This window comes from Chinchilla lanigera, unplaced genomic scaffold (assembly GCF_000276665.1).
Source record: "Chinchilla lanigera isolate Chin_1 unplaced genomic scaffold, ChiLan1.0 scaffold00021, whole genome shotgun sequence".
Classification (NCBI taxonomy): Eukaryota; Metazoa; Chordata; class Mammalia; order Rodentia; family Chinchillidae; genus Chinchilla; species Chinchilla lanigera.
In genome coordinates, this window is record NW_004955422.1 from 2,026,990 (window position 1) to 2,051,174 (window position 24,185).

Sequence of the window (24,185 nt, forward strand, 5' to 3'; positions counted from 1 at the left end):
CATCTAGAAGGACTTGGTAATACAAGACCCAGCCAGACACTAATCCTCAGGATGTACCTTGTTGCTACTATCATCATTTTTATGAGAAGGAAAGCTATGTTGACATAATTATAAACTCTTTTTAGCACACAATAAAGCTGGAGTTGTTAGAGCCAGCGTTTCCCTGAAAACAGGCCCTCCACTCGTAGGAAAACCTCATAAATCAGTCATCTTTCTGCTGTTTAGTTATGGTCACAAGTTGAGCAGTCATCAAAACTAAGCCGTTTTTGACTGGGTATAGTGCCTTTGCAGAACGTCTTTTACGAAAAGAACCTACTCCATATGGATAAAATGCCTTGGTCTTTTGTATTTATTTCTATTGGCTAGCGCTTCTAAAGGTGTAATCTGGGGTCACAGAGACTCTTTCAGGGGATTATATTATCAAAACCCTTAAACCAGGTGTGGTGGCACATGCCCATAATTCCAGCACTTGAGAGGCTGAGGCAGGAGAATCACCAAGAGTTTAAGGCCACCCTGAATGACATAGTGAGTTCAAGGCAAACCTGAACTATGTAGCAAGACCCTCAAAAAGAAAAATTATTCTTGGAAGAGGCTTATATACCCTTGAACTGATGAATGTGTATTCAAACAGTGCAGTACTGCTCAGCCATAATGAAGGATAATTTGAGTCATTTGTAGGAAAATGGGTGTACCCTGAAAACATAATGCTGTGAAATAAATCAGACACAGAAAGTTAAATATTGCATAGTTTCTACTGTATGACAAACTGAAAGCATAATTTGTTTGTTTGGTTTTTTCTTTTTTTTTTTTTTTTGAGACAGGGTCTTGCTAAGTAGTTCAGGCTGGCCTTGAACGTGCAGTGATCCTCCTGCCTCAGCCTCCTGAGTGCTGGGATTGCAGGCATGCACCACCATGCCTGGCTGAGTATAAATACTCTGAAGAGAAAATAATAGATAATAGGGAACAGAGAGGTAGACTTTGCAGAGATGGGAAAGGCATCTGGAGATTGGGAGAGACAGGAGGGAGGAGAGGGAAGGGAAGTAAAAAGGCTCAAGATGCAGTTGTGTACGGGTACAAATCCCCTATGATGAATGTATCCATTATGTATCTCAATTATATACTAATTTTAAAAAAGAAATGAATGCTTCTCTTTTTTTTTTTTTTTTTTAAGGCAGGGTCTCACCATGTAGTTCAGGAGACTGGCCTTGAACTCACTGTGTAGCCCAGGCTGGGCTCAAACTCAAAGTGATCCTCTTGCCTCAGCCTCCTTAGTGCTGGGATTACAGGGATGTGCCACCATGCCCAGCTGTTTTTCCTTTAAAAAAAAAACTTTTCATAATAGTAAATGCTATATGCCAGGCATGGTGGTGCATACCTATAATCCCAGCACTCAAGAAGCTGAGGCAAGAGGATCCCTATAAATATGAGCCCAGCCTGAGCTACATAGTGAGATCAAGGCCAGCCTCAACAACATGGTGAAATCCTGTCTCAAAAAAACCACATGAATGAATGAATGAATGAATGAATGAATGAGTACCATTTGCCCTTACTACTCTCATTCTCTCAAGACTGGACCTGTAGAGTTTGCCAGATATTTGATGTGTCATATAATGGCTAGTGGAATGCAGTGGCAACAGAAACACCGAAACATCACCTAGGATTTAGAGACAGATTTATTTACATTGGTGGGCATTGATCGAGAGTATTCCCAAAATACCAGGCCCTGATCTCTGGTGGTCTAGGGCTTATATGGAGTTTGCAAGCAGGAAGTATATAGAAGCAGAGTACTTGGCTGTCTTTGATTGGTTCTTAAAATATGTGTGGTAGTGACTGGCCATTTCTAAGAAACAGAAGGAACTATAACAGAAACTGTTACCTGGGAAACTAACGGAAACTGAAGTATACTGGCAGTGGAGGGAGCATTTTCTGCTATATTTCTTTCAGTTTCCTGGCAGATCTTTGCTGGGTGTGTTACATGTGATCTTCTGAGATAAGGCCCAACTAGAAGCAATAACGTTAGGGCTGTCAGTGGTCCTAGGATGGGCCCTAGCCAAGGTGCCCAAGATTTGAAAGTTTGTGATTTGTTTCCCTTATTATAGAGTCTCTCCCTGAGGTGCTTTTAGGAAGACACATGCTTTCCCCTTCGTGGCCTTGATTTACTACTCCTCTGGCAAGGGAGTGAGGGAGTCAGTCTAATTTAGCCAAGTGCCCAATATGCCTTGGACGCTTATCAAGTGTTTGGCTAATTGTTTATTGGGTGGGGGGCAACCATCCATAGAGCTAAGGCAAAAACCAAGCTAACAGGGGTGTGGGAAGCAAAAGCCAAGTTGGACAATACAGTATATGCAAGCTGAAGTGGCAGCAAGGACTAGGGTAAGCAGCCTGAAAAGGCATAAAAATCAAGGGGAATAATGCATTGAAATATGGAGCAATTCTGTGAACGGTGTCCTCAGGCTTTAGACACGCATGGACTGGTCAGCCTCCAGGGACCAGAGCAAGGCTATGAGTGTGTCATTTTTTCAGAGTGAACTTTAAAGGCGCTATCTGGTCCAGGTAAACTCCAGCAATTGTCTGGATTGGCTTTTTAAACTCCGGAATGGGGTTGGGGATTCAGCTCAGTGGCACAGCACCTGCCTGGCAAGTGCAAGGCCATGAGTTTGATTCCCAGTACCGGAAAAAAAACAACAACAAAAAAACAAAACAAAACAAAACAATAAATAAATAAATAAATAAATAAACAAACAAACAAACTCTGGAATGGTGGATCTAAAGCTGGATTTCTGAAACTTGTAGAGGTAGTTAATATGTACCTGGGCTATATGTGTGTACAGTTATGGCTGGTCTTTTAGCTAAATTTTTATTACCCATTACAAGCTTTTCCTATAGGGTTAGATTTTTATTTTTTAAACTTTTTTAGAGCTTTGTGGCTTATATGTTGTATGTTTACAAATGTAGGCCCGTTATTATAGTAGGACTTTTATAAACTTTTGTTGTTTTCTTCATCGCAGATAGGGAATGTCTTGGGCCAGCCTGAGTAAGTGCAGATGAGTACTAACAGATATTTGTAACCCCTGTAAGGTTTATTTTTGTGAAGTCTGTGTGTATATCTTTAAAGGAGGAGAGTCCACTATTATTCCATTCTGGGTGAAAGTCAGGGCCAGTGACACAGATGCTGAAGCCTGAGTTGGCTGCAGGGGTACAGGTGCCAGTGCTGTGGCTTCAGCTTGCAGAACATACACTTGGATAAGGTCTGCCTCTGATTAAGATGGATCTTCTGGGAGTACTATGTAAAGTCTTTCTAGGTGGGGTTGATATTTTAGTCAATCAGATTCCCGGAGGGGGCTTAGGCCTCTGGACTGGATTGTTTTGAGCACAGGTTTGGCATCATTGGTGGCAGTTTTTAAACAGCAGCAAGAAGTAGTAGACCTTTTCATTTTTTCTGTTTGCTATGCAGATCATCCCTGAAAGAGACCTTTGGCCAAAATAGCTTTGTCCAAGGCGACCACAGCATATTTAGCCTATCAGACTTCATTTCTAACAGAGCTACCTCCATCCTTAAAAAGGCTGTGTTCAGCATCTGTCAGGGGGTTCATTTTTAAGTCTGGTCAGCTGGAGAACAGTTCATCAGCCAGGCAGTCATGGTATGGTGGGCCCAGCTTGGTGGGCAGATACATGGCAGGACTGAGTGGTCCTTAATTATTTAGGAGGTCCAGTACAGCATGTGGCACCTGGACAGTTAAGTCTTGGCCTAAGGTGAGTTTGTCAGCTTTTTTGATCAGAAGGACAGTAGCTATTAGAGTGTGGAGGCAAAGGGGGAAACAGCCCTTAGCAGCTGGATCCAAGTGTCTGCACAGGTAGGCCACTGGGCACTCCCAAGGGCTGATAGTCTGAGTATTTTTGAAGCCACATGTTGTCATTTATTAATGAACAAGTTGAATTTCAGTTATATCTGTAATTTTTAAGGTTTGGGCTGTAAAGAGGGACTTTTACTTTTTACTTGCAGATTTGTGCCTTTTCTCAAGACATGTTGTAGCCAGGTTCTGCCAGATACTGCATCAGAGCTTTTGTGCCCTTTTAGCAGGCAGCTTGGGTGTCGTTAATCAGAAGTACAGTGATATTTTGTGCTGGGAAGCTAGTGAGGTCAGCTGTGAGGACTTTTTCATAGAGGGTAAACAAGTTTTTGAACCTCTAGGAGGTTGAGCCCAGGTCAGTTAACCTTTGAGTTTAGAACTGGAGTCTTAACATTTAAAGGCAAAGAGGGGCTGGATGACAGAAGCCAGCTGAAGGCAGAAGAAGACATTCTTTAGGTCCAGACAGGTGTACCAGCAGGCTGTGGGTGACTGAAGGGTGGAGGGCAACCACGGTAGCATCACAGCTTGGAGATCCTGAACTAGTTTTGCAGGCAGGAGAGGTATATTTCAGCAGTTTGACAGTCTATAAACATTTTGTGGTTTTGAAGCTTCTGGATGTATGGTTGCATTTTTTTTTTTCAGGGGACCATGATGGCGAGCAGGAGGGGACAGAGAAACAGGCTGTCTAGGAGTGGCCAATTCTGTTGTTAGAGCATCTCCAAAAATAGTGAGAGAGTTCCCAAACCCTTGTGGATGGGTTGTTTTGTTTTGTTTTGTTTTGTTGGTTTTTCTTCGGTACCGGGAACCAAACTCACGACCTTGCACTTGCCAGGCAGGCGCTTTTGCCGCTGAGCTAAATCCCCAGCCCCTTGTGGATGGGTTGTAAACTGCCTAGTGCAAGGTGATAGCTGCGTTGTTGATGGCACAGAGATCTTGCACTAGCTGGTAATCCCCACTGGGTGTTTTTACCAGGAGGGGAGGAGTGTTTCAGGTGATTAACAGTATATCAGGATCCTGAACTGCTTTAGGCGGCTCATGTGTGCTAGATGCCTGTTTGTGCTTCCTGTGACATAGGACATGAGAGAGTGGTTGATGACGAGACCCAGAGGCGAGTCTTCAGCTCATACCTTAGGGGGAGAATTTTCAGAATTTCAGGATTGTGGTTTTCTGTCTTGAGCTGATACAAGCTTTAACAAGAGAAGGGCTGACTGGCTTGGTGCCTTTAACTTGAAGAGGAGGTCTCTTTCCAGAAGCAGTGTGGGGCATACAGGCATGTACAGAAACAAATTCTTACCTGCCAGAAGAGGCAAGAAGTAAGAGTCCCAGTTGCACCAGGGATGGTAACGTTTGTTTTAACAGGGGGAACTTTTAAAGGCAGAGAGTTCTGTTCCGTTGTCTACCAGGAAGAAGAGAGCCCAGTCTGACCTAGTCTGAGCGCATCAGACCTATGAAAGGGTTGTCATCTGATTCAAGTTGAAGTTTTTGAGAGTCCTTATCTTTTAATCTGAAGGGGCATTTTTTTTTTGTCCGTAACCCTTATAACTTGCATACTGGTAAGGGCTTTATCAGACTTCTGGGTAACAGTAGTAACTTTTGACATATTTTTGGGCTTTTTGTACCCCCGCTTTGATGTCTTTGAGAAATACTTGACTGGGTTGCCTTGTTTCTTTTTGCTGACTGGAAAGCTGACCCAGTGATGGCTACTGTGGTATTTGTCAATGCAGAGTCCTCAGCTCTTGTTCAGGCTTTGGGAGCAGAGGTGTCAGGGCTTGCAGCAGCTTCATTTCATTTTAACTCTGTAATCACCAGAAAAACTTCCTTTGCTGCAGTCAGGGACTACGAGTTTTGACTATTTCTTGACTGAGTTTTCCCAACTCTGACTTTCTACGTGTGTTGTGTACCCTTAAATGATGGCACACTAGACAAAGGGTGAGTGCCCCTTGGAGAGAGAGACTGTTCAGATGCCTGCCTGGCCACTTGCCTCCTGGCAATGTTAGGACCATTCAGACTGAGGAGAAGCATCAGTAGGTTCTCCATTTTGTCCTTTATTAGATGTATCCATGGAGCTGCAGGTTGGGGCCCAATCAAGCTCCATAGTTTGGAGAGAGAAGTCCAACTCCATACCATGGAGCATAGACAGAACAACCTATTGCCTTTGCTGTCCATTAGGAATACTCACACAGTCATTCAGCAGACACTCAGAGGTTAAACAGTCCAACACCCTTTCCTTGAGGGTGAACGTTGATCAGGCTCTCCTTCTGCTTGAGCTGAGCAGGACTGACAGATAGACTAACTGGGTGCCCCTAGGGTCTCTCTAGAATCTGACAGGCAGGCAGGCAGGCAGACTATCCTCCTCCCTTTTGGGTCCTATGTGAGCCACTTGAATGGGGAGCTGAGAATCTTCCTCGAGACCCCAGAGGGGATTCAAGAAATCTGAAGAGCACACTTTCCCATCAGGACCTGGAGAGGTCCTTGCTCAGTCTGAGAGGGCCACGACCAGTGACCAAAGGGGTCAGTTGGTCTTGGGGCTGGAGATCTAGCTCAGCGGCACAAGTGCCTGCCTGGCAAGTGCAAGGTCCTGAGTTCAATTCCTGGCACCAAAAAAAAAAAATTGGTCTTCCCAGCCAACACACCAGACTCAGTGGTAACAGAAACACTGAAACATCACCCAGGATTTGGAGGCAGATTTTTTATGTTGCTGGGCACTGACCAGGATCATTCCCAAAATATCAAGCGCTGATCTCTGATGGTCTAGGGCATATATGGGAAGTGGGAAGTATACAGAAGCAGAGTACTTCACTGTCTTTGATTGGTTCTTAAAATACGCATCATAGTGACCAGCTATGTATCATAGTGACTGGCCACTCCTAAGAAACAGAGGTAACAGGAACTGTAACAAGAACTGTTAACTGGGAAACAGAAACTAAAGTATTTTGATTGGGGGAACATTTTATGCTATAGAATACATACTTGTATATTCTTGAGTTTTTAAATTTTTCACCAGGTATGGTGGCAGACATCTAAAATCCCAGTGTTCTAGAAGGCTGAAGCAGGAAGATCACAAATTTAAATCCATCCTAAGCAGTTTAGTGACTTAGTGGGATCCTGTCTCGAATTAAAAAGTGAAAGGAGGCCAGGCATGATGGGCCACACTTGTAATCTCAGTACTTGGAAGGCTGAGGCAGGAGGATCATTGCCAGTTCAAGACCAGTGTGGGCTACAAAGTGAGCTCAAGGCCAGCCTGAACTGCATAGCAAGACCCTGTCTCAAAAAGACGAAAGAAAGAAAAAAGTGAAAGGGGCTCAGTACAAAGGCTCTGGGTTCAGTCTCCACTACTACAAAAACAAAATTTCATTGTGCCATTTTTTGTAACTTTCTGTGATCCTATAGTTATTATTTCAAAGGTGAAAGCTTTAGCCAGCTGTGGTGCCATAGGACTGTAAATTGAGTAACTCAGAAGGCCAAGGCAGGACTATTGCAAGTTCTAGGCCCAGTCTGGCCAACTTAGCAAGGCTCTGTGTCTCAAAATAAACTTTTAATAAAAGAGCTGGGGTTGCAGCCCAGTAGTGAGGTGCTTGCTTAGCATATGCAGGGCCCTGGGTTCAGTCCCTAGTAAGTCCCCCTACCAAATTAAAGCTCCTTTCTAATGCAGCAAACATAGTAGGTATAATTCACATAACCAAGAGCTCTCTGGGATCCTCAGTGGTTTTAAGAGTGTAAAGGATTCCTGACCCAAAATTATTAGGAGCCATTGCCTTAGGACATGTAAATGGGATAAGAAATATTCTTTTCTTTAGAAACTTGAAAGAAATTAATTAGCTTTTATTTTCAGTACTCTCTGCCTTCTGCTTCTTGATGTTCTCCTTGTTTAGGAGCAAAGGAGAGCAAGGAGAACTCATTTACTGTGACAAGCCCCCTCACTATCCAGTGTCCAGGATAACTCACTTCTTCACTGATAATTTTATCTCTGGTTCATGTAAAGCAGTCTCTACACTCTTTATAAATGTCATAACGTTGCAGACTTGCAACCTGGGGCTAAGGTTCAGATTCTCCAGGTGGAGGAAGCACTTTTCAGCCTGGTTTTAAGAGTGAAGGAAGAGGTGTGGTGGCACATAGCTGTAATGCCAGCATTCCAGGACTGAGGCAGGAGGATTGCCATGAATTTGAGACCAGCCTGGGCTACACAGCAAGACCCTGCCTCAAAAAACCAAAAAGAGTGAAGGAAGAAAGCCACAGCTGATCCAGGGACAAAACTGCTGTGAGGACCTGGAAGGTCAACTGTCAGACACGATCTCATATAATATTTTTGCATATATACTGAGTTTCTCTTTTACCACTCAAGAGGTAATATTTTCTTATGAAGAAGGATTAAAATCTGTCCAAACTATGATGTATTGATAACTTCTTTGTAGGCTGCCACATACCATGGTGAATTACAGAGAATCCGTCCTGTCCTTTAGAGAGGAAGTGTGGGTCTGCAGAGCTCTGCTCTCTGAGTAAGGTGTTCGGGGAGGGCTGTGCCATTGAAAGGAAGGACTGGCCATTGCTTTGTGGTGTTGCTTCCCACAAGAAAAAGTCCTGTCCTAGGCCTTCAAGCAGAGAGGCTTGGCAACCTTAAAGCAACATTGGCACCAACTTGCTGAGTCACCTCTGCCCTGTCCCTCCATCTTCTGGTCCTCGGCATCCTCACCAGCATTAATCCTTTGTAGAGAACAGGATGGGATTGACTTGCTGAAAAATACTTCTTTAAGAACTTTTTTTTTTTCTTCCCTGTGTTCTCCAACTTTCAAATAGATCTTCTTCTTTTCTGACAGTGTGTTCTGTTCAGAGGGCTCCAGCAGACTCACCTGAGTACTAAAACTGTCACTGTGGGGGTGGGGTGGAAAGTGGCCTGGGACTACTTGTCTTTTTCCATGCAGTGCAGTAGCCACGGGGGGCAGGGGACGATAAAGCCTTCTAGGACCGAGTGGCCATCAAACAGCAAAGCTAAATACTGACTTCAAGGGAACATTGCTTTGGCTTCTTAAAGTCTTGGTATAAGAATACTTATATGAAGGGGCTGGGGATTTAGCTCAGCGGCAAAAGCGCCTGCCTGGCAAGCGCAAGGTCGTGAGTTTGGTTCCCAGTACCGGAGAAAAACAAAAAAAAAAAAAAAAAAGAATACTTATATGAGTTTAATTTGTTCCTGACTCAGTATTTTCCCATTTGAAAGTCACTATATTTTCACTATATCTTCCCCCCTTAGTAAGCAAGGAGTTTAGTAAAACTTTACTTCTTGTGTGTCTTTCCCAGTTCTTCTAAACTCCTCCTGTAAAATGATAGATAATGAGGATTGTTTGACGAATGGATTTTACTGCCTGTAAAATTTCTGATTTGTGAGTTGGATTCTTAGCAAACATCATAAATGCTTAACTGTCACCTATAAAGTTAATTTTTGGTCTAGGCAATTATAGAGCTTTCCTATAAAAACTTAAAGTTTAAAATTCTGCCCCTGCCTGGGGAACCTCGGCCCTATCGAGCCAGTGGGGACTTGGCCAGTAGCCACTCCCCTTTCTCTGAACCTGATGTGCCAGAGGGGCAGTCGCTTTGCCCTAAGATACTTACATGCATATGGAATAAACATGTTAACATTAAAATTTTACCTTTTCTGTCCTTTTCTTACCTGTCCTCTCAACTTCATAGGGTGATATCCACGAGGATTTCTGCAGCGTTTGCAGAAAAAGTGGCCAGTTGTTGATGTGTGACACGTGCTCCCGTGTGTATCATCTGGACTGCCTCGACCCGCCTCTGAAAACCATCCCCAAGGGCATGTGGATCTGTCCCAGATGTCAGGACCAGGTATTGGGGTGGCTCGGACCAGGGTGAGCTGAGGAGGAGGAGGAGTGCCTTCCCTCTGCCGGGGGAGTGGGACCTTCTCCTGTCCTCCAGCTGTTTTTTTCCAGACCACACCTTCTCAGCCTGTGCACAGCACCAGCCTCAGCCTCATGCCCTCAGAGCCTCTGTCCCACTGACCAAGGTGGAGAACAGCCTCCTTCCCTGTACTTGAAATCCTTATCTTCTTTTTAAATGTCAAGATCCTCAAAAGTTCATCCTGCCTCATCCTCTAAAAAAGGTCCAGTAAAAAATAAAAAAGGTCCAAACCCAGTATATGGCTTTAGAACTCTTCTTTGGGAATAAAATCCTTAAAGAAAAGTATTCAATTGATTAGTTCAGTTAACAATCATTTCACCTTTAAATTTTATTATCTTTAGGCTCAGAGAACTAACTGTGAAGTGCTGTCTTGATATTTCAAACTTAGAAGGCACATATGTTAGTAACTGTCCTAGCTATCTCCCTCCTTCTCTATTTGGTTCCTGGTCTCATTTTCTCAGTTACTTATGTATTTTTGTCTTTATAAAAGATTTTACTATAGTTGGGTGTAGCTGCAAACACTTCTAATCCTAGCACTCTGGGACGCTGAGGCAGGAGGATCACAAGTTCAAAACCAGCCTAGGCCAGGCATGGTGGCACACGCCTGTAATCCCAGCACTCGGGAGGCTGAGGCAGGAGGATCGTTGTGAGTTCGAGACCAGCCTGGGCTACAAAGTGAGCTCACGGCCGACCTGAACTGCACAGACAGACCCTGTCTCAAAAAGACAAAACAAACAAACAAAAACGAAAAAACCAGCCTAGACAATTTAACAAGTTAGTAAGACTGTCTCAAAATACAAAGAGGCTGAGGATGCAGCTCAGTGTAGAGGCCCGGGGTTCAATCCCCAGTACTGGGGCATTAAAAGCTGTCCCAGGTCTTTAGGAAATAGACAAAGTACTGTATAAGTAATATGTAGCCCAGCAAGCACTGGAATCCTGCTGAGTTCTTTTAAAAACTCTTGATTTGAGAGAATTCTGCTTTTCCCCTTCTAATCTTAGTCCTTACCCCACTGTGTCCAGTGTAGTAGAGTAGCCCTCTCTGCTCTTTTCTGATGCTGCTTTGTGACCTTTTGATAATCTACACAGGGTCTAGATTACGCTTTAGTACTTAGAACTGATATTTAATTTTCTTGGTCAAGATGTCTTTCAGGAAGCTGGGTATAGCTATGAGCTTTTTGGGAGGCTGAGGTAGGAGGATTCCAAATTTGAGCCAGCCTAGCCAATTTAGCAAGACCTTGTATTAAAACAAAACCAAACAAAATTAGCCAGGCGTGGTGGCCCATTCCTGTAATCCCAGCCCTTGGGGTGGGGTGGGGAATGGGAAGGACCTGAGGCAGGAGGATTGCCAGGAGTTCAAGGCCAACCAGCACTATATAGCAAGACCCTGTCTCCAAAAAACAGCAACAAAAATTAAAATAAGGACTGGGGTGTGGTGGCACACTTGTGATCCCAGCACTTGGGAGGCTCAGGCAGGAGAACTGCTGTGAATTTGAGACCAGCCTGGGCTACAGAGTGAGTTCAAGTCCAGCCTGAACTGCATAGCAAGACCCTGTCTCCGAAAAGACAAGGACTGGGGATGTGGCTCAGCTCTAGAGCACTTGCCTCGTGTGCGTGAATCCCCAGAACCACATTTTTTTTAAAAAAGTCTTTGAGGGACATAGTAAAATGGGAAAAAAGCCACCCATATGGGTCAAGGGGAAAATTGCCCATGACATCCACCACCGTCCTGACATGCGGCCTTCGTGCCGGTGGCTCTGGCCTTGTGGAGTGGCTGAGGCAGTGTGGCCTGTATGAGACGGTGGGATGCTCGGCCAGATCCTAGCCTCTTTCTAAACCCAGGCACAAGTGTCTTGATTCTTGCAGCCTTTGATATTTAGCACTTTTTGGCCTGGAATCTACAAATCCTTCCTGGATTTCGTTTGCCAGCAGTCATAAACACTGTGTCTTGCCCTTAACCGGTAGGGTATGTGTTTATGCTTCCTTTTCAAGGTAGAATTCTCAAATTCTTTTCAGATGCTGAAGAAAGAAGAAGCAATTCCATGGCCTGGAACTTTAGCAATTGTTCATTCCTATATTGCCTACAAAGCAGGTAAAGGACTACCCATAGCCCTTTTTTGGTAAGGCTCACATTCTTAAAACAGAAATTATTGCCAGGCACAGGAGTGCATGCCTGTAATTCCAGCACTCAGGAGGCTGAAGCAGGAGGACTGCTGCAAGTTCCAGGCCAGTCTGGGCTGTGTGGTGAACTCAAGGCCAGCCTGAATTACATAGTGAGATTCTGTCTCAGAAAAACAAAAAAGAAAGAAAGAAATTGTTAGCCAGGCACAGTGACACATGCCTGTAATTCTAGCTACTTGGGAAGCTGAGCCAGAAAGATTGAAAGTTTGAGGCCAATCTGGACTACTTAGTGAAACCTTGTCTCAAAAAAAAAAAAAATAAGAGTTGAGGGTGTAGCTCAGTGATCCTGCGCTTGCCCAGAGTGCACTAAACCCTGAGTTCAGTCCCTGGTACTGGGGGAAAATTGGAAGGCAGTATTTGTTTTCAAAGCCGGGTGTGGTTGTGCACACCTGTAGTCCCAATATTCTGGTTTCTCTTCAGATTACATAAACCTTTCTCCTTTCATCTGTAGTCCCAGCACTTGGGAGGCTGGGGCAGGAGGATCTCTGTGAGTTCAAGGCCGGCCTGGGCTACACAGTGAGTTCAAGGCCAGCCTGGACTATGTGGTTAGTCCCTGTCTCATAAAAACAAAAATAAAATAAAATGAAAATGTTTTATTAAATGAAGCAGAATGTTTGCGTACCACCTTCTTGGGGAAGAAAGATGAGAAGTGTGAGATCTTGTCTGTGTAAAGCGCAGCCTGAGCTTCAGACACGGTCTCTGCAAACCTAGACATAGAACAGGAGAGGGGGCGAGTTCCGCGCTTGGGTTATGAGACACGGCAGGCCTTTTGGGGTAAAGACCTTCTTTGGCAAGCATTCTGAGCACAATAGCCTTTCCAATGAAAACATTGTTAGAAACTATCCCTTTTTCCTCCAGCTAAAGAAGAAGAGAAACAGAAGTTACTTAAATGGAGTTCAGATTTAAAACAAGAGCGAGAACAATTAGAGCAGAAGGTGAAACAGCTCAGCAATTCTATAAGTGTAAGTCCCCAGCCTGACTTCGGTGGCGGGCTGCAGACTCCAGGTGTGTTCGAGAGCACAGCGGCGCGTGAGGCCCCAGGGCAGCACGGCTCCTTCCGCTGTCGGGGTGGGCGGTGGGGCCAGTCCCTCCAGTTTCCTCCAGTGAGGGTTCAGCCCCGTGGCACCTTACCGAGCTCTGGAGCACCCGCTTGGCTTTAATCTGAGAGGATTTTCTGTCTCGAGCCTGTGCGGATCAAGTAGCAGCCACAGCAGTGCAGTCACCACCCCTGTGCATTCCTGACCTTGTCTGTGTCTGGAGAGAGTGTGGAGCTTCGCCCGACCCGGGGTGGACTCGGACCGGTCCCCGGTGTGACTCCTTCTGGCCCCTGAGCTGGGGGGTCCAGCCGTGGGTCTTCCCTCGCCCCTTTTTCCACACACTGTGCTGACAGCATTTCTCAGTTGCGCTGCGCAGCGTGAGGAAGGGGCCCAGGGGAAGGTATCAGAAGTGCATGTGCCTGGCCCTTCAGACAGGAGCGGGTCCCCCGACACCCTCCCAGTAGAGCAGGGTATCCTCATCTCTCAGACACCAGCTGGTGCCGGGCACTCGGTGGCAGAAGAGCTCACTCCTTTCCCCTCACACAGCCACCCATGGCTGCAGAGTGAACACCTCTCTCCCTGCCTAAAGCAGGCGCCAGCAGCTGTGGGGCTGAGGGCGGGAGGGCTTCTTTGGCCTTGGGCTGTCCAGGCTCCCTAAACCCCCTCCCTAACCGACCCTCTTCAGGCCCTGTAGCTAAGCTCTTAGGGACCCAGTGATGCTCCCAAGGCGCTCAGCTCAAGCCCAGGTGTCACTGCTAGCTCGATTCTACCCAGAGCTCCGTGGAGTCCTCAGGGCCACCCGTTAGTGTGGCAGAGCACACCCGTGCCTGCTCCAGCCAGTGTCAGGGCAGCTGTGGGAAGTTCTTAAGTGACTTCCGTTTCATTGGTGGTTATGCAGTTTGGTTTTAAGTGCTAGTGTCAAGCAGAATTGGCTTTTAGGCCCATCGCTTGTCCCCTCTCTTGCTCTTTGAGGCCTCCCTTTCCTTAGGAAGTAGCTACCACTCCAAGTGGAACCAAGCAAGTTCTGGGGGCTGCACCTGGCCCACAGAGTTCTTTCAGGGGGCAGAGGCTGCTCCTTTGGGGGCTGTCAGGCCTTTAGAAAAGCAAGCTGCTCAGTGCTGCCTTTTCATTTGCTGCAGAAATGCATGGAAATGAAGAACACCATCCTCGCCCGGCAGAAGGAGATGCACAGCTCCTTGGAGAAGGTAAAACAGCTGATCCGCCTCATCCACGGCATCGACCTCTCCAAACCTGTAGACTCTGAGGCCACTGTGGGGGCCATCTCCAACGGCCCGGACTGCACCCCCCCTGCCAGCGCCAGCGCCTCCACGCCCACCCCCTCCCCGACCTCGCAGAGCTGCACAGCGAACTGTAACCCGGGGGAAGAGACTAAATAACAGAGCCCTCCGGAGAAGCCACGGGATCCTGGCGGCCAGGAGCGTGCAACACTGAAGACTCTAGAAAAGCAAAGCCGATCGCTTCTGGGAAGTACAGGATTCTTTTGGCTCTTTGGTTCCAGAGAGAGAGAAGATGCTTGTGCCAGGTGGCACCCGAGTTTGCCAATTGATCCTTCTTATTCTGTGTGTACATGCAAAGATTGGACCATGTTACATGAAATAGTGCCAGCTGGAGGTTCTTTGCCAGCACCATGCCAAGTGAGATAATATACTTACTCTCTCTGTTATACACCAGTGTGTGCCTGCAGCAGCCTCCACAGCCACCATGGGTTTGTTTTTGTTTTGTGGGTGGGAGCAGGGACGGGCGGAGGGAGGAGAGCAGGTTTCAGATCCTTATTTGCCGAGCTGTTTGTCTAGGTAGAGAAGACAAGTCCAAAGAGTGTGTGGGCTTTCCTGTTTCTAAACTTTCACTACTATCAAACCAAAAAAAGAAAAAAAAAGGAAATCGAGATTTAACCAACCCCAGTGCCCAGAAGAGGGGCGGGGTGGGGTGGGGAGGGGCGCGGGTGGGAGCTATATCCATAAGCAGTATTCCTATCGTCAGGAGGGCCGCCAGGGCACTAGGGGGAGACCAGGAAGGCCACTAGCTTCTCCTCCCAGCCCTGCTCCTGCCCGGGTGCCCGCCGCCCTCCCAGGCCTCCGCCTCCCCTCCCCACCCCCGCTCGGTGACTGCGCACCCCTGTGCCGTGAGCCCCTCAGTCCCTGGAGACCAAGGCCAGCTGGGCCCTGCTGGCCTTGCCCAGGCAGGGAAGAAGGGTGTGTGTGTGGTCCAGGAAGAAAAAAGGTGAATTGGTGATTTTACTTGAAAACAAGCTCCATCCCTTTTCTATATTTATAAGAAGAGACGACCCTGAGCGAAGCAGCACGCGACCCAGGTGTGTGTGAATTGAATGGAGATGTTTCTTTCCTCTTTTTTTTTTTAAATTTTTGTTTTTCTTTTTTCTTTAAAGAAAGTTTTATTTTGTTGTTTATTTTACTTTTTTGGTAACAAAAACTAAACTAAGGAATAGAAAAGCTGTTTTTCAGGCTGACAGTCCAGTTAAGGGTAGTCGAGGCCGTGCATGGTAGCGTAGGAGTCATAGTGTCAGTGAGGTCAGTGAGTCTTTGTGAGTCCTGTGTCATCGTTTGGGCACTGTTTTTTTATGCAAGGGCAAAAAAAAAAAATCTTTGTATCTGGGGGAAAAAAACACTTTTTTTTAAATTAAAAAGGAAAATAAAAGCTACTGAGGTCTTCCTAGTGTTACTTAAATTAAGATCAAGGTAAGAAACATTGTAAAAAAATTACAAAAGTGCTATTTGTTTCCTAAAAACAGTGATTTCTATTAAAAAGGTGTCAGAACTGGAGAAAATGCCGTGTAGTTACAATTTTTTAGCACAGAACCTGCTGATCATGATGACATTTTGCTGTGTGTGTGTCTCTGAACTGGTGGGCCAGTCCCCAGGAAGGGCTGCGGGCTACGCGCCCTCCTCCTCCTCACAGACCACCCACTCTTCCTGGTGCAGGGATCTCGGCTCCTGTTTTTGAGTCCAAATGGAGTGTGCATGGTATCAGGGCCCTGCCCCCGGTCTCCTCCGTGTCTGCTAGAGCAAAGGCTGGTGCCTCAATAAGATCCTTCCTTTGGTGCTGCTCTCGGTCTTTCAGCCACCAGCATTCCGAGTGCCTGGGGCGCCTCTTGAGAGGAAGGCCGGCCAGGTTCCTTGCTGCCCCTCGGAGGGTGTGGTGCGGGCTGGCTGCATCAGCCCTCGGTGCTTCGAGAGAACAGAGGAGGGAGGCGCTTGAGGGACGTTTGTCTTCGAGATGGAGCTGGGTGGCCTTGAGTCTGTCTTGCTTTGGAGAGTCAGAGGCTCCACCATGTTCTCTGCCTGCTGGCCCAGGCATCACCCACCTGCACACAGCTTCCTGGACACCCCTGGGCTAGAATCGCTGTGCTTGCCTTGGCTCGGCCTATCGTGGCCTTTCCTTTTTGGGAAAACCAGGTTCTGAAAGGCTCAGATCGTCTCTGTCGTGCCGCGTGGGAAGTAAATCCTGTCAGACGCATGTCCACGCTGCAGCTCTTTGTCCATTGCGTGTCCCTGGCTTAAGGGACAGAAGCAGAAGTTCTGCCTGTGGCCCCACTGTGATGTCTCTTCTCAATCCGCCCCAGGCCCGTGATGGCCAGAGTCTGGGTGTGGCAGAAAAGGCCTCTTAGCTTCTCCCTCCCCCAGTTAGGCCCAGAGACAGAGGGACTCCGGAACGAGAGCAGCAGAGAAGAGATGCTGCTTAGAGTAACACGCTCACCCTTGCTGAGGGCTTGGGGTTTGACTGCACAGGCCTCAGAGCCGGGTCCTGGCTGCCAGGCTGGCTGAGGGGAACAGAGGAGCCCCTCTTCTCATTCAGAAACTGAGGTGCTATGTCTAGTCAGGGAGCCTTGTAGATGCCTGGACTAGTTGGGACAGTCGTTGGCGGCGGATCAGAGGCCAGCGGAGGCTGAACGCCTTCTCAGAGCTCTCTGTGGACGTGTCTGGGCCCGTAAGCTGGGGCTTGCCGCATAATACCCGTCCTTCCTGGAAAGGAGCCTCTACTCCGAGAGGGGTGCGGGCTGGGGGACCAGGCCAGGAAGTGACTGGTTTGCCTGCTTGAGTACTGTCCACTACCTTCTGACCTCTCCTAAAGTCAAGGAACAGATTCTTCCTAAAGTTCAGATCCAGGCTGTTATGGAGTACAACTTGCAGCCCTGGCCCCAGCCTCCATCCTGGGCTCAAATTCCAAGACTCCACCATACTGTCAAGCAAGGCCTCTCGCTCCTGCCATCTCACTGTCCTTCGCTGATCTGCCAACCCAGGAGCTCAGCTCTGTCCCTCCGGACCCGTGGGCGCCCACAGCAGCGCCCCACCTGTGCTGCTTCCTCTTCTTCCACTCTTTCTCTTACTCTGACATCCACAAGTGTAAGCTAGGCTGGCTCTGCCGTCACTTCCAAGGGCCTGGACTGGGAATCCGATTTAGCCCCAGATCAGGCACAGTCCTGCCCCGGGGGCTGGGAAGTCCTCTTAGCTGTGTCATCCTCCCATTTGCGTTGTAGCTGCCTGCCTGCTTCCTCTGCCCTCTGCCCTCACCCCTCAGCACGGATCCTGCGCAGCCCCGGGCGGTGCTATGAGGTCATGCTGCTGTCATCCCCCTTTTTATCCCCACCTTTATTTTGCATTCCTGGCCTGCAGGTCCTTTTTCTTCCAAGAAACCTGCTGGGTCTTGCCTCACCCTTCCACCTCCATCCCACTAAGCTCATCCAATTCTGGTATCTTCCTTCCTTATCAGGCCTTTGGGGGCAAGCCTGTCCCAGTACCTGACTGGGACCCAGCTGGGGCGGTCCCTGGCGGGCCTTCCCTGTGTGAGGGCCTGTCCCTGGAGCCCGCTGCGGAGCCTGGGCTGCCTCGCTGTGCCTGCTGCTGCCGGCTCAGGCCCAGGGGCACTGCGAACGAGTGTACTTGGGGCACATCGCTGGCGCTGTCTCTGTGGGTACTGCTGCCTGTCTGCCACCTCTGGCACTCTCTTGGGGCTATTGGAGCCTCCCGGGGCTCTCTCAGCACCCCACCCCTCCACGCCCACTCAGAGTGGTCTCTTCCCTTTACTCCCTCCTTGGGTGTGGTCCGTCCTTACCTAAAGGGCTGAATTTAGGAGACTTTCACCGCTGGTGGAAGGTGCCTAGGGTAACGGACCGATGGCGGCCCAGGGACACTTTCCAGACCCTGGGTGCTCAGATCCCATAGCTTGTGTTGGATGGAGGTAACTTTTCTGTGTAAATGACTGGACCTCGCCCCACCCCTCAGCAGGGCAACCTCGGCGGGAAACAGGAGTCCCATTCTCACCCTGACTTAAATCTGGCCCCGATTTAAGTCCTCTCAAGGGAGTTGGTGGCCCCTGGCGACCTCCTCTGGCCTTCCCACTAGAGTGGAGGGGGCAAGCTGGGGTTACCCCTCGAGAGCCTGGGCTCTTACAAGTGACTCCTAACAGGGAGGCAGGGCGCGGGTCCCGCTGGGCACTCCCTCCCCCGGCTCCTTCCTGCCAGGCCTCCATGCCGCTCGCAGCCCCACGCAGCCGTGGCCCCCGCACCTCTCTGCAGTGTCCCGGTGCCCAGCCCGGGGTGAGTTGCAGGCAGGCAGGCAGGAGGGACGGGCAGGCCAGCGGTCAGCAAGCTCCGAGCGCAGGAGAGCCAGCCAGGCCCCAGTCCTGTCTCTTGTCCATGCCCTTTGTGATTTCAGTCTTGGTAGAACTTGTATTTGGAGTTTTGTGCTTCAAAGTTTTTGTTTTTGTTTGTTTGATTTTTGTTTTGAGGGGGTGGGGGGGATACAGAGCAGCTGATCAATTTGTATTTATTTATTTTAACATTTTACTAAATAAAGCCAAATAAAGTCTCTCAGCCTCATGGTGTCGGGTTCGGTGAGGGAGGGTGGGTGACGCTCCAGCCCCAGCCTCTGCCCTCCGGGGTCTCAGGTCTCGCCGTCCCTCCCGGAGTAGCGCCTCCCTGTCCCTTGATGCCCTTGGGCCCTAGAGAGCCCTTGACCCCCCCACCGGGAGGAACACAAAAATCACTTCAAAACTTTAATTATCAAAAAGGAATGTGCAGGAGGGAGGGTGGGGAAGCCGGCCCCAAACCAGCTGGGGCAACAGGAGGCTGGATCCCAGCTGTGGCACGAAGGCAGCAGGGGAGGCCCCAGGCCCACCCACAGAGACCTTAAATAACTTAAATAGCTGTGAAGGTGGGAGGGTGGCAGTGGGAGGGTGCCCGGTGTCTGCAGGCCGCGTGTGAGCTGAGCCCGGTGAAGGGGTGGCACAGGTCCAGCCGACAGCGGCTCAGACGGGGCTCCTGGGCCGCTGCAGGGCCGTGAGGTATTTGAGGGCAGCGGCCCCGTAGCGGCGGGACAGGTCCTGGTGGAACTCCTCCTTGAGGGCCTGCAGGCAGGCGCGATAGGCAGGGCTGGAGCGGAAGCGGGAGATGTCCAGGCTTGGTGTGTGGGGCAGGTGGATGGTGAAGGCCTCGGGCAGCACCAGGAGCTCATACTCCTGCGGGGTTGGGGAGGCGGCAGTGCTGGGGAGCAGGCTCACGCCACAGCCCCCCAGACCGCAGCAAGGGCGAGGGAAAGGGCAGGCTGACAGCTGCCCAAGGACTCACCCGCCCGGCAGAGGCACAGCTGGGCTGGAGTTCAGGCCGCCCCCTCACCTGTGCGTCCAGCTCCATGATGTGGGCCACCTTGTTCCAGCCGAAGCCCACAAAGCGAGGGTCGTAGCGGGGACAGTCGCGTGGCACCACCACATAGGGCTCGTAGTCGGCTGCCCACTGCACGCGGTATGGCGCCTGAGCCTCCCGCCAGCTGGCGTAGTCCGTGGCCGCGTGACCCCGTGGCCACTCGTGGTACCTGTGGGGCAGGAGAGGCAGGCTGAGGTGAGGAGCCCTCGTGGCCGGGGTGGGGACCGCAGCCGAGTGGCAGCCCCTCCTACCTGAAGGTGGAGAGGGCACCAGCGTCCAGCAAGGCCAGCAGCTCAGCCTTGGACCTGGGGAAGCTGAGGCGGTAGCGCAGGGTCTCGAACGCCGGCACCACCAGAGCGGCCTTGCGCAGGCTGCCCAGCCCCAGCTGCTCGATGGAGGCCCTGAGGAGCACAGTGACGAGGGCCGGCATGGGGACTCTGCCTCTGGGGTTGGGCCCTGCGCCTCCTTTCAAAGGACAGCCACCCTCAGCGCCTCCAGAGCAGCACGGTGCAGCGGAGCTGCTAGCAGCTCTGTTTTTATGTTTGGGGAGCTGCTGTTTGAAGCCACCCCAGCTGCCCCAGCTCTCAGGAGCCCAGAGGAACAGCCTAACCCAGACCCCCGTGCACAAAGGACACGGGTGCCACAGCCAGCGCGGCCGCGCCAATGTCCCCGCCCGGCCCACCTGAGGTAGTCGTAGAGGGAGTAGGCAGGCAGGAAGTCGATGTCGCTGAGGAAGACGTAAGGCGTGAGTGCCTGCGCCAAGGCCACGTTGCGGAGCTGGTTGACAGGGTACAGGGGACCCTCACGGTACACCACATGGTAGGCCACATCCTGCCGGGCAGACAGCACCGGCGAGGCCTCGACGAAATGCAGGAACTGCTGGGCCTCTGCGTCTGTGAGGTACAAGGCCAGGCTCATGGGGCCCGGCCAGTGCCTGCACAGGGCTTCGAGCATCTGCAGCCTGGGGTGAGCGGGGTGGTGAGCCCAGGGAGGGCGGGAAAAGCTCCCTCAAGTTGACACCCTCCCGAGTGACTGGCAAGCACCTGCCCTCAGGCCAGTCTTCGTCTTCCCCATCCCACCAGCTGTGAGGAAACGCAGGACATGAGAGAGCAGGGCTTGTCCAAATCCCACCGCTACTGAGGCCAGCTCTCGGCGTCCAGGTGACTCCGAAGCCCAACTTCTAGCACACTTCCACGGGCAGCTACCAGGTGAAAGCCTTCTCTCCAAAATCCTAACCCCAGCCCGTGCCTTTCTCTGGGGCTGCCCGCAGTACCCTCACCGGTCCATGGAAAGCTGGGCCACCAGGGTGACATCGTGAGGCCGGGGAGGTGGCGGCTTGTGGGGCAGGAAGGTGATGTGCACACGGTGCACGGTGAGCTGCTGCTGCCGGAACTCAAAGCAGGCGTCTTCCTCGTCGAGCTGGGCCAGGCTCTGCTGCAACTGTGGGGAGTCAGGACAGAGGGCCAGGGCTGGGACAGGACGACACGACCACCCCAGCCAAGACTGCGTGCTGCCAGAGCAGAGGGCCAGGGCATCCCTAAGGCAAGGGAAGGTGGCTCCCTCTCACCTGCTCAGCCCCAGTTGGGGGCTGGCTCGGGCACCCAAAGAGCTCTCGACGTAGCAGGTTCCCGTCGTACCCCAGGAAGGTCAGGTACAAGTTGCGGAAGAATTCTGCATGTTTGTTTTTTACCCGCAGCTTCTTTGGTGAGTTCCAGTGGATCACCTGGGACCAGGAGAGTGTCAGTAAGGTCACTGAGAGCAGGAGCCATAGTCCCCATCCTCCCCCTCACCCGCCCAACCTGCCACCACCCAGACCCCTGCCCCACTCACCTTGAGGTCGGCTGCCTCCAAGTAGCAGAGCTCGGCCAGCGTGTGGTCTGACAGCTGGACATTCCAGACACAGGGCAGGGGCTGCACCAGCCCCGGGTGCTCCTTGATGACGGCATTGAAGATGTCCTAGGCAGACGCAGCCGTCACGCCTCAGCCCACAGGCTGCCCCAAGCCCAGGCCCCACCAAGGTTTCCCCAGACCTGGTCGGCCAGGGAGGTGGCAGGATGGGTCAGGAGCTCCCGCCGCGCTGTCAGCTGCCACATCTGCTCCCAGCCTGCTCGCCGAAGGCGGTCCAGCCACAGCAAGATCACACCTGCCAACAGGGACGGCTCGTCATGCCCAGGAGGGACAACCAGCTCCTGGAGGTAGGGGCCATGAAGGTATCTTCTGAATGTCTGTTTTGATTTCCTGGTACAGTCAAGTGTGGTGTAAGGATATTATAGGCAATGACAAACCACATATAGAATGGTCCCATATGATTATGGTACTTTTTTGTTCGTTTGTTTGTTTTTAATTTTAAAAATAAAAGGAGGAAAACATTAACAAAGAGACAACCTTTTACAAAATAGCAAAAGAACAGTACAGACAATACAGAGTTACAAACAAAGTGGTAGGGAATTAACAATGCTTGTTGTATTACATATTGATATCTTCAAAGTGGTTTCTCATGAAAACAAATAGACATGCAATACTGATCAATCAAGGACTCATTAACAGTTTCTTTCAGCAGTTTTTTGGTGTTTTTGAGACAGGGTCTCACTCTGCAGTTCAGGCTGGCCTTCAACTTATTTTGTAGCCCATGGTTGGCCTCGAACTTGCAGCAACCCTCCCGTCTCAGCCTCCCAAGTACTCAGATTACAGGTGTGTGACACCCTGCCTGACTCCATCCCATCTGGTTTGTATAACTGCAACCTGTGATTTCTGTGCAGCAAAATTGCCTAATGAGGCTACGGCTTTTGAAACCATCCTCATTTAATCGATGAGAAAACTGGGGTTTTTTGTTTTATGTTGGTTTGGGTTTTTTTTTGTCTTTTTGAGACAGGGTCTCACTATGCAGTTCAGGCTGGCCTTGAGCTCACTTTGTAGCCCAGGCTGGTCTCGAACTGGCGATGATCCTCCTGCCTCAGCCTCCCAAGTGCTAGGATTACAGGTGTGTGCCACCATGCCCAGCTTTCAATGAGAAAACTGAGGCTCTGAGATTGGCCAGTCATCCAGCACATGGACTGAACTACTGGGGAGCTTATCCAGTGCTCCTTCCATATTCCTATTCTTGGGTTGGGGGACTTCTCAGTATTCTGTGCCCTGCCCAGCTTCTGGGACTTAGAAGCCCCCTCCTCACGCCTCCCCCCAACATTGTCCCCACCTGTGTTAAATCCCCGGCCCAAGGCAGGCCAGGGCCTGTGGTTCTTCCAGAGGTTGCCCAGGTACCAGTCGCTCTGGTTCTCCACGAGCCCGATCACCTGCTTGTCTGGTGGGGAGGGGACGAGGGAGCTGCCTGCGGCCACCAGTGGACAAATCAGGGAGTGGGGTGGGGAAGGCAGGGACCCAGACCTCTCACCAGAAAAGTAAGCAAAGAGCGCCCAGAGCTCCGCGATGTCAGAGGCGAAGGTGACATCTGTGTCCAGGACAATGACTTGGGCCAAGCCCGGGGGCAGGATGCCGGGCAGCACTAGCTTCATCAGCCCATAGAGGCCAGAGTAGTGCTTGTTGGGGATCCAGGAGATCTGAGGCTGTGGGTGGGAAGGGCCGGGCATGAGCTGGTGGGGAAGGGGATCAGGGTGACATTACGGGAACAAAAGGGGACCCACGGGTGAAGAGTCGGAGCTTCAGGTGGTGTTTGGGGGGCTCCCTACCCCCCTACACACTGCTGGGAGTAGGCAGGGCTGAGTGAGGGGGTGGGTTCCTGCCTTGGGCTGGTCGGCATCATAGAAGCTGACCCCGAGGGCCGGCACCATCCACGTTCGGAAGAGCGTCTCCAGGATGCTCCTGGCCACTGCATCGGTCACCAGGTGCAGGTGCAGCGGATTTTTCCTTCGGAGCAGAGAGGAAGCCTGAGGAGGCCCCGCGGGAGGGTGGGGCGAGCCTCACCCCAGGGGGCTCACAGGTGGAAGCCTCCTCATCTGCCCAGAGCTCCTCGGTGCTCAGCTCAGGGTGTTCTCACGGAAGCCTCCCAGGCAGGAGAGGACACACGCCCTCCCGCCCCCCCACGTGTCACAGAGGAGGAAGCTGCGGCTTGGAGAGCAGTGCCCTGCCAAGACTTTGTCTCCTGCCCTCTTCTGACCTGCGCTGATGACACCTGGCTGTACCTGTAGAAGAGCATGGACTTCACCAGGGTGACGACCTCTCGGCTGGAGTTGAGTCCTGCGCACACGATGGCCACGTGCAGGAGCTGGGGAGGGGCCGCCAGGTCAGCTGCAGCCCCCACCTCCGCCCCAGCGCCGGGCTGAGCCGCCGGCCTGGACCCGGGTGCGCCCGCCTGACGTCTGGGCCAGGGTGTGAATGTGACGGGGACAGCGCCCGCACTTCACGACCGGAGAAACTGAGGCCGGGCCGAGGAAAGCGCCCTGCAGGAGGCCCCACAGGTGTCCAGATGGTACCTACCTGGCACCTGGGCGGACGCGGGGCCCCTTCGCGCGCGGCGGGCCCCGAAGGCCGCCCGTCAGGGGGTTCAGGCGGCGTGGGCCGGCAGCAGGAGCCCCC

At 50.9% G+C, this 24,185-nt stretch overlaps 2 protein-coding genes across 16 annotated transcripts in view; one reads left to right on the forward strand and one right to left on the reverse strand.

Moving 5' to 3' along the window:
• The window catches only part of Phf21a (PHD finger protein 21A), a 188,482-nt gene extending 169,655 nt beyond the window's left edge, over positions 1-18,827 (forward strand). For all 15 annotated transcript variants that reach the window (XM_013514025.1, XM_005384053.2, XM_013514029.1 and 12 more), the window contains 4 exons: positions 9,534-9,689; positions 11,775-11,850; positions 12,798-12,901; positions 14,116-18,827. In XM_013514025.1, the coding sequence (XP_013369479.1) occupies positions 9,534-9,689; positions 11,775-11,850; positions 12,798-12,901; positions 14,116-14,373 (594 nt within the window). In that variant the 3' untranslated portion in view covers positions 14,374-18,827. The remainder of the gene's footprint in view (positions 1-9,533; positions 9,690-11,774; positions 11,851-12,797; positions 12,902-14,115) is intronic.
• A 169-nt stretch (positions 18,828-18,996) lies between these two features.
• Positions 18,997-24,185, reverse strand: part of Gyltl1b (glycosyltransferase-like 1B) — a gene marked incomplete in the record, with an annotated part of 6,101 nt that continues 912 nt past the window's right edge. Inside the window, 13 exon segments of the mRNA XM_005384944.2 lie at positions 18,997-19,471; positions 19,629-19,824; positions 19,907-20,056; positions 20,338-20,616; positions 20,935-21,095; positions 21,223-21,378; positions 21,486-21,611; positions 21,686-21,798; positions 22,849-22,953; positions 23,044-23,215; positions 23,393-23,516; positions 23,792-23,874; positions 24,087-24,185. Coding sequence (XP_005385001.2) covers positions 19,262-19,471; positions 19,629-19,824; positions 19,907-20,056; positions 20,338-20,616; positions 20,935-21,095; positions 21,223-21,378; positions 21,486-21,611; positions 21,686-21,798; positions 22,849-22,953; positions 23,044-23,215; positions 23,393-23,516; positions 23,792-23,874; positions 24,087-24,185 — 1,974 coding nt within the window.